At 32.6% G+C, this 17,947-nt stretch overlaps 1 protein-coding gene across 1 annotated transcript in view; it reads right to left on the reverse strand.

Moving 5' to 3' along the window:
• MDGA2 (MAM domain containing glycosylphosphatidylinositol anchor 2) overlaps nucleotides 1-17,947 on the reverse strand; it is an 830,741-nt gene that overhangs the window by 294,993 nt on the left and 517,801 nt on the right. The window contains exons 4-5 of the mRNA XM_004270015.4: nucleotides 13,670-13,866; nucleotides 2,704-2,836 (exon numbers count right to left, since the gene is read on the reverse strand). Coding sequence (XP_004270063.2) covers nucleotides 2,704-2,836; nucleotides 13,670-13,866 — 330 coding nt within the window. The remainder of the gene's footprint in view (nucleotides 1-2,703; nucleotides 2,837-13,669; nucleotides 13,867-17,947) is intronic.

Consider the following 17,947-nt stretch of genomic DNA (forward strand, 5'->3'; position numbering starts at 1 on the left):
TTTAAATCATAATTTGTAGGTGCCCTCATGTTAGAAATACACATAATCTGAGAAATTTCAAATAGTTTACAGTTACCATAATTATAATTTAAAATATACCTTTATTTTTAAATTTTCTAAATTTACTAATTTTAATAGGTTTATTTTAATAATCTATGAAAAATACAACTATATTAAGAATTTACCAATTAAGAGCAATTATTCATTTTCTTCCAAATGGGAGTAGAAAAACAATCAAAACAACTTTTAGACCCTGCTACAAAATTATGCCAATTGGTCAGGGGGTGTGCATGACAATAAATAAAAATAATATTTTATGTTTTATAAAATTCTGTGAATTGTTCTTGATAAGGTCTAAGATCATTAGATTAGTATGATAAATAATGACATTTATGTAACAGAAGATTTTTCATAGCATGGCAAGTAATCAACAGGGGCCAACAAATGATTGGACACTCCATGACAGATATACAGTTATAAGCTCTACTATAATGTCAATTAAGAGTAAGAAAGTTAAGAAAACATATTATTGGTAAATCTATAGATGACACTAACTTTTAAAATGACACCTAGACATTGTTTTTTTAAGCAGTTCTAGGAAATTGATTTTTATTAACAAAAATTCCTATTCACAAAATATAATGGGGTCATGGAAAACATGATTGATAACAAAGACATTTGTTTTCCAAAGCAATTATTTACACTTGTTTAAACATGCATTGTATGTCTGCTTTAACCACTAAAGAAAAGAATGAATTAAAAAATCAAAATGGAGTAACTGTGGTTCAGGCATGCAGCCAGCTGCAACCTTATGGTCTCAAGGTCTTCCCTTATAACTGTGCAACCATTTCAGACCCCAGCCAATACTTGCTTAACAAGCACCCTTACTTCTTGCCTGCTCCAATTCTAATTCTTGACAAACAACTTACGTAATTTTGCCTTTATAAGCATCCCGCATTTTGCAGCCTGGTGGAACACAATTCAGGTGCTTCCTGAATCTGTGTCTCCCGGGCTATAGTCCACATTTTGGCTCAAATAAAACTCTTTTATAGTCCTATTATAGATTGTTTATGGATTATCTCCATTGACACACTGCAATGCCTTTACCCATCCCATAGGACCTACTTCCATTTAATTTTTAATTTTTCTCTCTGAATCATGTGTATTCTAAAAATACATTAAAGAAACTAAGAAAAACAAAATCAGTTATAATAATTCACAAAATAGTTCATGCCAAGAAGAATAATGTAATCACACCAAGTTCTTATATTAATATCTGATTTTTGTTTCTCAATATCCTATTTGTTCTTTTAAGTGAAATGAAATTATTAACTTTTATAAGTCTTAGGGCCAATAAGATTTTATAATTCTGTTTTTTCCTGCAACACAGTTTTCATCAAGTCCTTCTCATCTTTCTTGATAAAGTTTCTTTTTGTCTGCCACATTCTTCTTTTAATTTCCTCTAATGACTTTTATCCAGTGCTTAATAGAGGATTTCTCTAGTTTAAGGCAATTTACATCTTAGCCAATAGCCCTATGCCTATCATTGCTGACCCATAATAGGAACACAATGAGTTTCTGATGAATAAATGCATGAATAAATGAATGAATAAATAAAAGAATGACCTTTCAAAATTTGAACAACTCAGTGGAACACATGTTGATGAATCAACGTATGAGCACACAAGTTTTCATCTTTGCAGAAAGTCCTAGGTTTAATCTTTCCACCAAATGAGCTGGATGGGGTTGCTAACTACTAGCTCATTATCAGAAGAATGAATAAAGTATGTTCTACATGCTTTATACACATCAACTCATTAATTCCTTCCTATAAGTTTATGAGTTTATGAGGAAACTGAGGCAAAGAAGAGTGAAGTGACTTGCTCAACAAGATCCAAGAGCTAATAAGTGACAGAACTGGGACCCAAACCAAGGAACACCAAAGCCCACACTTTTCAAGGTTTTTGTTAATGGGAAAAATACCTTTAAAACTCTATATTTTAATATAATGATTTAAGAGTAAAAATTCATATTAATTGCCAATGAAAATTTCTCAAAACCTGTTCAAATTCTAAGTTTTAATTGTTTCTTTATATACAACCTTACAAAAGATAGTTCATTCACATGCTCTCTTTGCTCTTTCATTTAGACATTTCTTCTTAATATGTTTGCAATTTATCTGAGGTCTATATTACTAAACACAGGCTAACATAAGTTGCAGTCTTGCTAATGTTTTGGCATTTTCTACAAAAATACTTTGTAGAAAAGCACCTACCTGAAATTACCAATTAGCTTTCTTGACATGAAACAGAGTAAAAAAAAAAGGTTCTTTTACTCAGTTTTGGAATCACAAAACACTTTTAGCAATTTAGAGCACAAATTTTCGCATGAAAAATCTAATACTTCTCAGCAATTTCTTTGAACAGAATATAGGCTGGCTTGTGACATTTATGAATACATTATTTAAGGAACTATAATTTTGCTTGCTGTATAAACAAACATATTACATGGGAGCATATTGCAATTAAATTTTACACTGTCCACTTAAAAGTTTTTTAGATACTACAGAATTTTCTGGAAAGAAAACATGCCTTGTTCCTTACATATATTATAGAAATCATTTGGTGTATAAAAAAGTTAAAGAGACTTTTTAAACATTTGTTGTGGATAACAGACATAAAACATTCAGAGGTAGTTACGTACCTGTTTTATTGGAAAGTCTAAATGACACCATCTTATCAGGAATATTACATACATTCCTCACTGAAGCAATGCAGCTATAATTAGCATAGTCCTGAGGTCGAAGATTCTTTAGTTTTAATATCTTTGTTTCACCCTGAAAATGTAGAAAAAGTCATTAGAAAAAGTCAATGGTAACCAAAATTAATAAATGGATGAATCATGGCATTGTATTTAAAATTATATTATCAAAATATGGCAGATTGTCATTTTTTAAGGAAAATGCCCTAAATTAAAACAAAAAACGACCAAAAAAAAACTATTGCATTTAAAAATCAAACTGTAATGTGCTTGGAGATAAAAACTAACTGACTACAATGAAAATTCATAGTTTTTTTTTTTTTTTTGCAAACTAACTTCCTAAGGGGGGAAATCTATTTCTGGTGGTAGTTATGCAAATTATTATGCAAAGATCAGAACAGTGTACTTAATAATGGAGTTTATTCAACAAACACTGTAACCTATGCAGACTTCAACATGAAATGTTATGGGAAAAAAGGATTCTGAAGAGTCAATAAATGAAACACTGTTGGTAAAACAAAGCTAATGAGGTCAATCTAATGATAGATAATTAAATGTATATACATAAATATTTTGTGTATATGGAGCAATGACATGATAAATCTTAAACTGCATTTAAAAAGTATTCATGAGTGTTTCTATATTATTATTATTCGTGTTACTTTATGTTCAGGAATTCAAGGTTTAAGTCTCCTGGGTAAATCTGCAAAATTGAAGATAGACTCAAATCAGGCAAGTGGTCAAAAATGTCTTACACACTCTTGATGAGCCAAAAAAGACCATGCAAAAACACTGCAATTGTTCAAAAGATAAAAAGAACAAACAACAACAATAAGAAGAGGAAAAAACCTGCCCAATTCAAATAAGGTCTCCTGGGATTTCTTTACCATCTAAAGTTGTTAATGCACCTCTCAAAATAGTTCCCTTCACAAGTAACTTAATTATGGAGATGGTAAAAAGTCTCCCACTGACATCATATTTGGTAGAGCCATTTTTAAAATGTTAATTTTTTCCAGATAACATCTGTACAGAACCATGTGTTTCTTTTATTTTACTTAAGTAACATCATTCAAGTCCTAAAAATTGCAATACTTTGATACGCTATTCAGAAGAATCAGAATATTTAGTGATTTAATACATAAAGACATTGCCTGTTCAGTTGCAGAAAAAAAAGCTTGCCACACATATGCAGGCACACAGAGTTTTCCAAATGTCAAATAAGTCTCTCCTTCAGTGTGTATGGGTATTTGGTCATAATTCCTTTCATTCATTGTCAAAATTCAGTCTTAAAACAGTCACACCTTTAGCATTTTCCTCAGTGGGATAAATAATAATCTTCTATCTTTTAATTTTTCTTTAGGAAAGACATTGCCTTTTTTATGTATAAACAGATGCAAATACACCCCACAGGAATATACACAGAGTCAGAGTGTATGGTTCTAGAATTTATATTGGGTTGGCCAAAAAGTTCGTTCGAGTTTTTCCATAACATCTTATGGAAAAATCTGAATGAACTTTTTGGCCAACCCCAAATTTTAAAACATGCTCTCCAAGTATTACAGAGTTCTCATTTATATTAACTATATACAATGCATATAAAAGTGTGCTTAGTTACAAAGCATAGTTGAAAGAATGTTATACTAGAACCTGTTGACTCAGATAATTTTTTGAATGAGATAATACATCTTACTCCTCCTACCTCTGTGACTCCTCCTACCTCTGTGACTGTTGTTGCTTAGATTTCTTCACTTTTCTTTCTCCTCTCAACACTTAATTAACTGTTGGTATTCTCTGGAATTCTATTTGTTCTACAGTTAATCACACTTTATAAAATTCCCTTAAATGATTTTATCCTTGCTGATGAATTTATACTACAAGCCTGATGAATTTATTTCTGGCCCCCCTCAAGACTTTATCCCTATTCCAAAATTCTCCCTCAAGTTTTAGATGTATATGCCAATTTTTTACCTCAATATGTCCATTCTGATGTCTCATAGGTACCTAAAACTCAACATATGCAAAAATGGACTTCAAGTCTATTCCTCTAAATCTATGCTTTCTTCTTTAGTAACAGGAATATTTGTTGGTTGACAGGATATACTTAAAATTGGTCTTCCCACCCATAATATTCTATAAGAAGTAATGTAGTTATAATATATAATCATAATGACTTTTAAAAATAAAAGGTACAAAAATATAAAATCTATAAAAATTAGACTTCATTTTTCCCACTATGCATTCTGTCCTTCGTGTATGATGCTATATTTCTTGTATCATTCTTATTACTTTGTAATTTCTCTGCCCTTTCTATAGTACTTGCCACATTAATAATCAATTGGAAACTGATGCTTTCTCTGTAATTTTTCTACAATTAAATATTTTTACTTGTACTACTAGAATACACCGTCAACTCTCTTGCTTCTCCCTATTCTTTGTAAAAAAATAAAAATTGTATCACAGAAAGTCAATCCTTTCAAATTCTTTCAAATGTTATGCCACACTTCCTGTCTATCAAATTTTACGAGATAGTCGGTTTCTTGACTTAAATTAACTACAACCATAGAGGAGGTGCTCGAAAGTTCTGTTTCTTGATCTTCATGCTACGAAGCGAAATCTGATCTCTGTGAAAAAACGCATCATGCTATACACTTATGTTTCAGGTACTTTTCTATATATGTGAATGAAAAAATGTTTAGACAAAATTAACTATAGCCTTACTCTAAGTACTTCCCAAATGCTAGGAACACAGTGAAAAATACATTGAACTTTACATATTTGAAACAATAAATATCTAAACAAAGACGGAGAATGATTTTTACAAGTATTAAATGCTGTCAAGTAAATCAAACAAGGTATGTGATAGAGACATTGAGATGTGGTGAGCTATTCTGGATAGGACATTCTGAGAGGTATCTCTAAGGCTTTTGAACTGAAACTTGAATGACTAGAAGGATGTTTGAAATATGAGTTATCACAAATAGTACGATAAAGATAGTAGGAACCAAAACTGAGGAGACCTAACACAGTAGTAAGGTTGCCCTGTTGGAGGGTTAGATAGAAAATCAGTGTGGCTGGAATGTAGAGAAATGAAGACAATTGATTGACATTAAATTTCAGAGCCTGGAAGAGGCCAGACTAGATGGGCTGTGAGAGTAGGTTTTAATTTATTCTAATACTACTTATTTTGTGTTGAATGCCACTTGTCTACCTGATTATTATTTTTTTTCAAAACCTGCCCTCTCTTGTTGGAAAATATCTTAAACATGATTTCCACCCACCATAGCTGTCTACCCATTAAACAACAAATGCCCCTACAGTTATTTTGAATATTTTCATACAGCCATTATTTCAAGAAAGAGTTTTCAAACTAAAAGCTCTTACCCTTGAGACAGTCTCTAAATGTATTTTTCCTACATTCTTTCTATTTTCTGAGTTAATATGTTTTGTCTATACCAGTTGTATCTGTTTATATGTTTATATATGTTTTTTGTCATTTACATTATATATTTATATTAATACTGCCTTTTCCATTATATAAGATAAGGCCACTTTAAATTCCATTCCTACCATTTGTGCTGTGCTTTGCATGCTATCAACTCAGTCAAGATCGCTGACAAGAAAAGAATAGAGCCAACTCACTGTCCTGCACATAATGTTTTCAGTAAACCTTTTTGAGCCACATTGACTCTAACAGTAGTAATAACAATTTAAAAAATCTTTATATTAGGGTAAGCTGAAAGACAGATTTAAGAAGCTGAGCTAGGGCCACCCACAGAAGAACTGAACAGTCAATTATTAGCAAGAGCATGTAAATGGAAAGTAAGCCCCAAGGGACTGATAAAACAATCAAGTATATTTGAACCAACAGCAATGAAGCTATGGCCATTAAAATACAGAGATCATTTTTGTAGTAGATGCATTCTGGAAATATTTTATATACCTAAGTTCTTATGATTAGGAATGCTGCTAGTGTTTATGTTATCCAAAGGTAAAGACTACAAATTGGGTAGTAATTGAGATTTTAAGGCTTAAACAGCCTTACTTTTTTTGTTGTTGTTGTTTTTACATCTTTATTGGAGTATAATTGCTTTACAATGGTGTGTTAGTTTCTGCTTTATAACAAAGTGAATCAGTTATACATATACATATGTTCCCATATCTCTTCCCTCTTGCGTCTCCCTCCCTCCCACCCTCCCTATCCCACCCCTCCAGGCAGTCACAGAGCACCGAGCTGATCTCCCTGTGCTATGTGGCTGCTTCCCACTAGCTATCTACCTTACGTTTGGTAGTGTATATATGTCCATGCCTCTCTCTCGCTTTGTCACAGCTTACCCTTCCCCCTTCCCATATCCTCAAGTCCATTCTCTAGTAGGTCTGTGTCTTTATTCCTGTCTTACCCCTAGGTTCTTCATGACATTTTTTTTTCTTAAATTCCATAAATATGTGTTAGCATACGGTATGTGTTTTTCTCTTTCTGACTTACTTCACTCTGTATGACAGACTCTAGGTCCATCTACCTCATTACAAATAGCTCAATTTCGTTTCTTTTTATGGCTGAGTAATATTCCATTGTATATATGTGCCACATCTTTATTCATTCATCCGATGATGGACACTTAGGTTGTTTCCATCTCCGGGCTATTGTAAATAGAGCTGCAATGAACATTTTGGTACATGACTCTTTTTGAATTATGGTTTTCTCAGGGTATATGCCCAGTAGTGGGATTGCTGGGTCATATGGTAGTTCTATTTGTAGTTTTTTAAGGAACCTCCATACTGTTCTCCATAGTGGCTTAAACAGCCTTACTTTTGAGATGATTCCCACTCTTTAAAAGACCAAAAAATATAGTCCAATAAATATAACGGTTTGTGCACAGCATATCCTAGTTAATTCTTATGCAGATCAGAGCAGCAAAGTAGACACATGAGAAGGACAGACAAAATGGAGGAATAACTTTTACTGTGAATTCTAGGTCCACAATTGCCCAAAGTTCAGCTCTCATTTGACTGGAGAATCGTTTTGGGTGAACCAAGATGATTTACATCTTGCAGTCAGGAAACAAGTTACCAAGGTGTCTGAACTTATGAGACAGTCATCTAGGTTAATATGTAAGATTACTACTCTGTGTAGTATGTCAAAGAGGGAGAGGGGCTAATACAGACAAAATCTGTAAAAGGAAGGTAGAAAATAACAGGCAGAGTTAAGGAAGAATTTGAACCCCACTCAATTAATTCACCACATTCAGGAAATGAGGAAAGCGTTCAGGCTGACTCTCTTCCTCTCAATAAACAACTCCCAAAGCTCAGAGTATTTTTAAAAAATATATCATAATGTATACATAACAAAATAGAGAATATATAATACATGTGTGTGCATATATATATGCTATCAAATGGCATGTACATATACATATGAGTATATTTATAATGATTTAGACTTTACTACTTATAACTGTATATATATAGTTTATATAACTTTACTACTTATATACTTTTATTGCATAGGATTAATTTATTTTGTTGAACATATAAATTTAATATTCTGTGATACTGGAAGTCTTTTTTCATGTGAATTTCCATGATTTGTAAAAAGGAATTTTCAGTTGATTATTGTCTAATTGTATAATTAGTCTAATTAGCCTAATTATAACTAATTACATAATTGATGTAAATATGTTCAGTCTTGTAATTAGATGGTGTAATTACAATATACAAGATGATGTCATGAACATCTTTATAAAAGTTCTTGAGAAATAGCAAGAGTACATATAGTTTGTAAAATTTAAGTACACATTTCTTTAACATTCACAAAATTATTTGAAAATCCTGTATTTAAATTTTTAAAACTACTTTTTAAATAAAATCAATAAAGGGAAGGCATTCTATTCATTAGTCAGTGGCCCTTACCAATGGTGACATTGTCTAGTGAAATAATGCCCATAGCCTGAAGCAGTATTTCTATTTTACTTAGAAAAGGAATTGAAACTTTCTTTTAATATTTACTTTCAGATATCGGTAAAAAGAAAAAAAAAACAAACATTCCAATTTACACTCATTTTTTGTAGCTCTAATGACTAATTTATAATAAACTTCTAAATAAATAACAGTATACGCTAGCTGACATCTTCCATATTAAATGAGTGGAAGTATGAAAAGGATAGTTATTCCTCTTAGACATATATGCTTTTTAATTCATATCAGCCTCAGGAACACATACCAATTTCATTCTGGAAACATGATCTATAAAAAGGCATAATCAAGATTTTGTATTTCTACAGGATGGTGAAATAAATATTCACTTCAAATTGATATAGATATTAACTTAGTATGAATATGCATGTGGGGTAGATATATCTCATTATCTTTGAAATTCTGTTTTATTTAAAACAAGACATTGTTATTGATTAGCAAAACATAATATCTTTAAAAGAAATTTAATTTTCTAATATTAAAAATAAGCAGACTTATGATCTGTCATTTGAATCCTTCAATGATATAGTCCCAGTATGCCTTCCCAGATTTACAGTCCACTGTTCCCTACATATACCAATTATCATTCCAGCCATCCAGAGACATGGCCAGTCCCTGAAGATTTTGTCTTCCTTCTGTATGTTACACATGCTATTGCTTTCCATCCTGAATGTTCTCTCCATAGAGCTATTGTGTGCCACTATTTTGACAATAATTTTAACTTTGTATCATAATCACTATTTATTTTGACTTCTACCCATGTTTATCAAAGTTAGAGGAGGAGCCTTACCTAGCAGCCTCTATATCTCTAATAGAGAGTTGCCCATATCTTGCACAAAACAGATCTCAGCCATTTTAACTGGACCTTATTTACACTATGAAGCCACAGAGGCGACAGATCTATGAAAATAAATTAAAATATTATTGAAGTACTCCAATACAAACAAAGCTAAAATGGAAAGCTTTTTCTTCATAAAGTACACATGACAATTGATGGGAAACTAGTCCAAGAAATCAGTAACACCTAAGAATACATATACAGACACACTAACCTGATAAGCAAAAGGAAAAGTAAACACCATTCCTATCTCATTATAAATGGCAAAGCCATTACGAAGGCAAAACAAAACAAAACAAAATCTATCTTGGGGAGCATTTCAAGGATACAAAACAAAGTTAATTTTAAATCTAAAGCAAATATGGTATGCAGATTTAAGGCAAGAAACAGTGCCAGTGGTATAGAAGGATATTTCTGAATGATAACTTACCAGGAAGATAATACACTCAAGATAATCCACTAGGAAGATATAAAAATCCTAATTCTGTATGTGCTAATAATATACCTTCAAAATATATAAAGCAAAAATTTATAAAAATAAAGAAGAAAGGGACAAATCCACAGCCATAGTCATAGACATTAACTAACTCCTCTCAATAGCTTTAAGGACAGCAGACACAAAAATCAGGAAATACATAGAATATCTGAACAACAAAATTAACAAATGTGACCTATCTGAAACCCAACAATTTTGGAATGCACACTTTGTGGGTGCACATGGATCATTCATGGAGGTACATCACAGGCAAGTACACCATGCAAGTCTCAATTTCTAAAGACTGAAATTGTTGAGAGTATGCTTTCTGACCCAGTGAAATTAGACTAGAAATCAATTAAAAATTATAACAAGAAAATCATCAACAGTTTGGAAATTAAATACTTTAAAATTGATTTAACTATAATATCATTCTCATTCACATTTCACTAAGCTTTCTTTAGTGGGTAAAGAGGAATGGAGTTACAGAGAGTGATTCAGGAGTTACTAATAATTTTAACTATTCCTTAGTTACAAATCCAGACATCTCCATGGGAATATTGGCTCAATATATTTATTGAGAATCTTCCATGTGTCAGGCACCATTTGAGCTGTTGAAAAGACAAAGTCACTATAATCATTGAGTTTATGTCCAAATACACAAATAAGATAATTTGATAATTTCAGTGCTGTAGGGAAAAACAAAACAAATAAAAACAAATAACAACAACAAAAAACTGGGTATTAGAAAAGAGTAACTGTGGAAGGGAAAAGATGTTACCTCAGATAGATCTGTCAGGGAAAGCCTTTCTCAGGTGATGAGTGCTTGGTGTTAAGTAGATCCCTGCCATATTATCTGGTAAATAACATTCTACTTGGAGGAATCGAGAACATTCACACCCTAGACATGTCTAGGGCAGGTGTGACCACAACAGTGAATAAGGTACAGAAGGTAAGAGAGAACAAGACAGAGCAAGGTCAAACATGGCCTTGTAGGTCACGAAACGTATATTGGATCTATTGTAAACATTGGGAAGCCACTGGAGAGATTAAAGCAGGAAAAATATTTACATTTTAAAATGATCACTCAGATGATTAGAGGTTTCTGTAATAAAACATGACAGCCAGTTAGGAACCTATTGCTATATTCCATGGAGAGATAATAGAAGTCATGTGATATGGTTGGACTTGTGTATATCAGGCCCATGTTCAGTATGTCAACACACGTGGTATGAAGAAAAACCACTGACAACATTTTGTCTGTGAGAAATCCAACATTCTCTGTGGTTATAAGAACTAAAATTTCCATGTGCTGCTGTTTGAGAGTTTTATCAATCCAGCCTACAAAATATGTTTAATGTTAACAAATTAAGTACATATATAACATAAAAGTTTTAAAGTATTGTTTCTACATAATTTTTAGGACAGATATAAATATATAACCATTAGGGAGTGTGGGATTGACATGTACACACTGCTATATTTAAACTGGACAAGCAACAAGGACCTACTGTATGAGAACTCTGCTCAATCTTATGTAACAACCTAAATGGGAAAAGATTTTGAAAAAGAATAGATACATGTATATGTATAAATGAATCATTTTCTTGCACACCTGAAACTATCACAACATTGTTAATCAACTATACTCCAGTATAAAATAAAAAGTTAAAAATAAATAAATAAATATAGAAAACAAAAAACACAAAAAAACCCCCCAAATACATAGCCATTTCAGAAGGAAAGATAAACAACATAATCAAGTAACCAAAGGCAGGAAAGACATTTTTAAATAGGAGCTATAACTACATGTTATTGGCAATTATCAGCTACAGCAGGTGAATCCAGAGCACAGAATTTCAAAAAAAGTTTGTTTCTTAAATACTTTTTAGGAGAATTAATTCAGAGGGTACAAGCAGCAGAGTTTCGAGTATAGCAAAAGAAAAAGTGTGTGTTATGCAGCATAGTATAAGCTAATATTCATAACAAAGGAAGTATCAGTATTGAAATGTTCAAATTAAAAAGTTGTTTTTCTCACAAAAGAATGGGGGAAGCAAAAGAAGGAAGAGAAAATAAAAGTTACCTTTAAAAGGTAGAATCAATAGCTACTAGTTTAGAGTTCTTGTAAGACAGATTTTTTAAGAGTTGCTAACACAGAAACGGCAACAAATTCAAAATGAATGAAAAATTTGATTGTGCTTATTTAATAACTTTAAAACAAATTCTTAATTATTTGGAAGTATAGAAGTTTTTCCCCAATTTGGACAAGGGCCATGTGCTCAAGACCCTTCAGCAGGTAAGAAACTGCCTACAGTGATTATGTACCTAGTGAATATGTGTCTAGAACTGCCTTGGTATGGTAAACATCATGTGAAACAGTAAATTATGTTTTCTAAATTTTAACAATGTCTATATTTTAAAAGAAATTGACAATAGAAGAATCAAATAAATGATAGGTGATCATTTATTTGGATTTCTAAACGTTAGAGACATCCAAGCAACTAAGTACTGTTGACAAATTTTTTAAGTTATTTTGCTAAATTAAAAAAAATGGATTTCAGTAAAAATTAAAGAATGAATTGCCATATTTATTTAATGCCGTATTTAATGACAAAATATGGGATGCTGGGAAATTTACAAACTCAGGATAATCTTATATTATTAGAGAGTTGAGATGTGAAACTTTTAATAATCTTTAACATTCTGAAGTAGAATATTTACAACATTTTAAATTTGGTTATATACTTCCCTAGTTATGGATATATGATGTTCCAAACTTTAACAATGTAGTCAAATTCCTGTTTACCTTATTACCCATATAATTTTTTAAAAAAAATTCATGGTCACAATTATTTTGAAAATTTTTCCAAGTACATTTTTTTATTTAAAACTTTTTCTTTGTTAGTTAGGTTTGTGTTCCTTTCTGGTCATCAAAAAATCTTTATAATAACAGTATTTAAATATTCCTACAACTTCAATGTCCTCCTCAAGAATTATTAATTCATTAACTATACTTCAATAAAATTTAAAAAATACATTACAGAAGAATGTTCCATATTACATTCATTCTATATAAAATTAATTCAAATTTTCTTTTTATTAAATACGTTTTTAATGACTCAGATATTTTAGCTTTTACATAATTACGGTTCTATACTTAAATTAAGTCAAAACTGAACAAGGAAAATTAGACAGACTTTTCCCCTAAAACCAAAACCAAATAAATTTCAAGTAGATTTCTTCATTCTTTTAAAATGTATTTACCATTGCAAATGGGGAAATCAAAATCTCTTCTTTAAGAAATATTTCCCACAAAAAAACAAAGCAGGCAGCAAATGTATAATTACGTACTTTAGAGTGAAACCTAGGCAAACCTACAGACAAAGAAATATGTTAGGATACATTAAATTGTTTTCAAGAGTTAACATTATCAATTTAACTACCACATGAAAAATAAACAAATTGTTCTTCATTATTTCAGTCCTCTGATCTTTCAAGCACATGTTATTTTTTCAAAGGTCAGACTGGGAGAAATTATCTTTTCAAATTGATATAGTATTGCATGCTGCCTGAATTAGAAAGGTATCCAGCAGAGTGGGGTGGAAATACTGTACCTCAATTCCTACCTGGGTAAAGAAGGGTTCATAAATCTCAACTCCTTTATCAGATCCTTGTAGTAACACCTCCTGGCCACGTCTCCAGCTGTACCGAACAGGTGGATTGGAATTGGCAACACACCGGAGGAACACTGTTCTCTCATAGTAAAACTGTTCTTTAGCTTCACCTATACTTTGATGAACAGTTACTACTGGATCATCCAAATCTATAAAACATAAAAACAGTGTTATGAGTTACATGGGTTTTAAAGTACTATACATATAAAACCTAACCAAAGATGAATTTTCCTAATTGAATGTATTATTTTATTTTTATTTATATATTTTTTTTGTGGTATGCGGGCCTCTCACTGTTGTGGCCTCTCCCGTTGTGGAGCACAGGCTCCAGACGCGCAGGCTCAGCAGCCATGGCTCACGGGCCCAGCTGCTCCGCGGCATGTGGGATCTTCCCGGACTGGGGCACGAACCCGTGTCCCCTGCATCGGCAGGTGAACTCTCAACCACTGCGCCACCAGGGAACCCCCTGAATGTATTATTTTTAACTAGACTCTTTTTCATTGAGTTTATTGAACTCATTTGCAGAGAAATTTCCAGTGATAGAAGGTAAAGCCAAATAATAGTTACTTCTTAAGATCTCTATTTGCTGAAATAGTACAAATGACTACATATTTCCAACACATCATCAACAGCCACATAAAACAGAGGTCCATGAGAGAGATCAGAAAACTTAAGAGGTTAGCCAAAACGAAGAACCAGTCATAGAAAAAAAAATCAAGTAGCTCAACTAGCTCTTAACTTTAACATACTTCTTTTTCCAATTATTTATAACATGTATTTTTAAAATAACTTATGTTTACAAATTATTATAATCTTTGTAGTAAGAAAATATGATCTTGTACTGGGTTAAATTTTTCTTTCATCTCATACTTTATATCCCAGATCATATTTGCTAGTCAAAAATGTGCTAACAGAAGGTACTATTAAAAGGCATTAATATTTCTATTACTGAATATTGGAACTAAATTTTTGCCATTTTACATACATTCTAAAGAAGGGATATTTACTACAGGGTTTAACAAACATTTTCTGGAAAGAAACAATTCATGAATATCTTGGGCTTTGTGGTTCACACAGTCTTTGTCTCAACTACTCAACTCTACCATTGTAGTGTGAAAGCATCCAAAGACAATAGGTAAATGAATGAAAGATGAGGGTTGCTGAGTTCCAATTAAACTTTATTTACAAATGCAGGTGCCCCAGCCAGATTTGGCTCATGGGCCATACATTGTCTGCCATAGATTGCCAACCCCTATATACCATATCCCAGGTTCTTCTCTTAAGAGAAAAAGAAATTACGGAGCGTATTTGCTTTAAAACAACTGTTTTGTGTATTTGAAACTTTCTAAAAGAGTAAATCTTAAAAGTTCTTATTACAAGAAAAACAAATTTGTAAGTTTGTATGGTGACTGATGGCAACTAGAGTTATTATGGCGATCATTTTGCAATGTATACAAGTATTGAATCATTATGTTGTATACCTAAAACTAATATACTGTTATATGTCAATTATACCTCAATAAAAAAATAAATACAAATAAATATTTTATAAAGATGTGTTAAAATAATAAAAAGGCAACTAAATTAGTGAAGTAATAGCTTCCCTAAGGAATCAAAGTAAAGAACAGAATCCCAAATTTCCCCAGTTTTAAAAAAGCTTTTTTCCAATGTGAATTGCTTGACAGTCCTACTTAGATGTCTAGCTTTGCAACATTCTGAGTTTTCTTTTTTTCCCCCAACATTAGAATCTTTTCACAGCTATCTCAATGGCCTCTAATTTTAGTAGTGACAATTTACAGAACAACTGCTGCTTTTTTGGTAAAGTTGTAGGAACTTTCAGTTTAAATTCATTCTATTAGCTGTGCAGGGATATATGCCTGGTTTTAATAAGTTGGAGTACTTAGGGATACCAGCATTATTACCATGAAATGTTTAAAGGTCTTTAAAATCCATCAAATAGTCTCTTATTTGATGATTAGGCTTTTACATATAAATCAAATCCTACCGGAGATTGATTAGCTGAACTCCATCTTAGTGGCTTGAAAAAAAGGTACTGTGAGTCAGTTGTAAACAACTTATTTTCTCTTGTTCAAAACATATTTTCTTTTAGTCACAGTTTCCTTTTTAGAAATATGAGCTGTGTTATATTGTAAAAACAAAATTCTCAAGCCGGAAACTTTCAGAAGAAAACAGATTTGGATGGGAAACATTGTAACAATGGTGACATTCTTTGGGTTCCAAATAGTTATTAATATGATATTTTTCAAACCCATTTATTGATGTATCCCTAGCTCTTTTCATGTTAGGTGGTGGTGTTGATAGGCGCAGTCAGGAATAGACCAAACCCAAACAATCCTTTATACAAGCTCTTCCCTGACTTAGGTGAGTTTCGGGTCACTGGCCTTCTGAGGATCTAATCCTGTGACAGTGGCTTACTGAACATTGTATTGGCAGAATTATCTGTTAGACTCACCCATGTTTTGGAATTTCCATTTCATAAAACTCCCAAATGATTTTTTTTCACACTTAAAAACAAATATGCCATTAGTGGTTACCTTTCTGTACAGCATAAAATATTTCTGCCTTTTTATTACTGTTTTAAAAGATTAAAAACACATTTAAAAGTGAAACAAAAAAACAAGCCAAAAACAAGACTTCTTTTAGACAAGTCAAATAATGGCATGGCTAAAAAATATATTTTAAGTGAGATTATATGTTTGTGTGTGTATGTACACATACATATATACATACATGATATACAGTTTAAGTGATATATAGAAATATATCATTTAAAAGATATGTTTAATATATAGTCTATATATTACTGAATATATGCCTTAGGTCAGGTTTCTCGGAAAAGAGGCTGTAAGACAGATGTGTGCAGGAAGTGTATTGGAAAGTACCTTCAAGACTCGTGGGGGAGTGAAGGAAATAGATTTGTTAAGGAGGACAGCTGAACTACAGTGCAATTGCAACTGAGGTCTCTAACTCTAGAGAAGTTTTGGAGTCCTGAGGTCCCCTCAAAACTGTACTGCCTTAAGACAAGGAAGCTAAGCCTTTATACTACAACCCTCTCTCCCATCAACCAGTCCTGGCAAGTGTGCTGCTCCCCACCAGGAGCCTTGACCTTGGGAGGGGCAGCTCTCTTTGGCATATGGCAATTTCTAGAGAAGGAATTAGCTGATAGCCATCAGCTGCTAAAAGTTTCAGTGGCTGGAGGAATAAGTGCTTCAGCCCTGAGGAAGGGATCTGGGGGTGTGTATTACAGCATCCACTCAGATCCACCTGTGAGGTATGAAAATTCACTCTATCTCAGAAAAGTTATTCCAGGATTTTGGGTAATCACCTTTCCTAGGAAATCTTTCAAAAGAAACTGTGGTGGGATGATAGTTATCATGTCCTTCTACTATTACCATTCTAGATTGCTCTCATCCTGGGCTAGTACATCTTTTGGTATAAGTAGTTTACCTAGTGAGGCTACCAGATCTTTGTCACTGAGGATTTTGAGCCCCTGGTAACCGTGCTCTTCTCAAGCTATTACTGATGCATTTGTCTGTTTACCACCAAAACTGGACAACAGAATAGCAAGAAATGACTCAGTGGATCAACTGGGTATAGAATATATTCTTGCTGCCTCACTATGTAACAACAATCCTACCTTCAAGCTGACTATATGGGCCAGTTACTCCTGCTAGGATGGTGACTCCTCTTTTCTGCTATTTTCTGACACAGGAAGCCTAAGGTAACAGAGTAGCAACCATGTCTTGAAGATTAATGGGACTCTTGCTGTGTCACTTAATAAAAGGTTTTCCCTTTCTGAGAACTAGAACTTCTAAACTGGCAGAGAGACCTGAGTTGTGGGGAGGGAAACACAGATTCCCCAAGTGGATCACTGAATGTGATGGTAGTAAGTAGGGTCTCTACTTGATTCTTGAACCTATGTATTCTCCAAAAAAAAGAAAAGAAAAGAAAAAAAGAAGAAAGAAAAAGGAAAAGAAAGAAGGAAAGAAAAGAACAAAAGCATCATATAATAATGGTCATTGATTTAGGATGTATCCTGCATCACAGAAGATGGCACTCCCTCCTTACTGGATATTATCTCTCCAAGACTCAGCTGCCTCCTCCAAAGGCCATTCTATCACTCTAGTAAGTTAATTTTTTTAGGTGGTATAGAATATGATATGACTAGAGATTACCATGGCAATGCTCCTACTGCTATATCTTCACTGC

This window comes from Orcinus orca, chromosome 2 (assembly GCF_937001465.1).
Source record: "Orcinus orca chromosome 2, mOrcOrc1.1, whole genome shotgun sequence".
Classification (NCBI taxonomy): Eukaryota; Metazoa; Chordata; class Mammalia; order Artiodactyla; family Delphinidae; genus Orcinus; species Orcinus orca.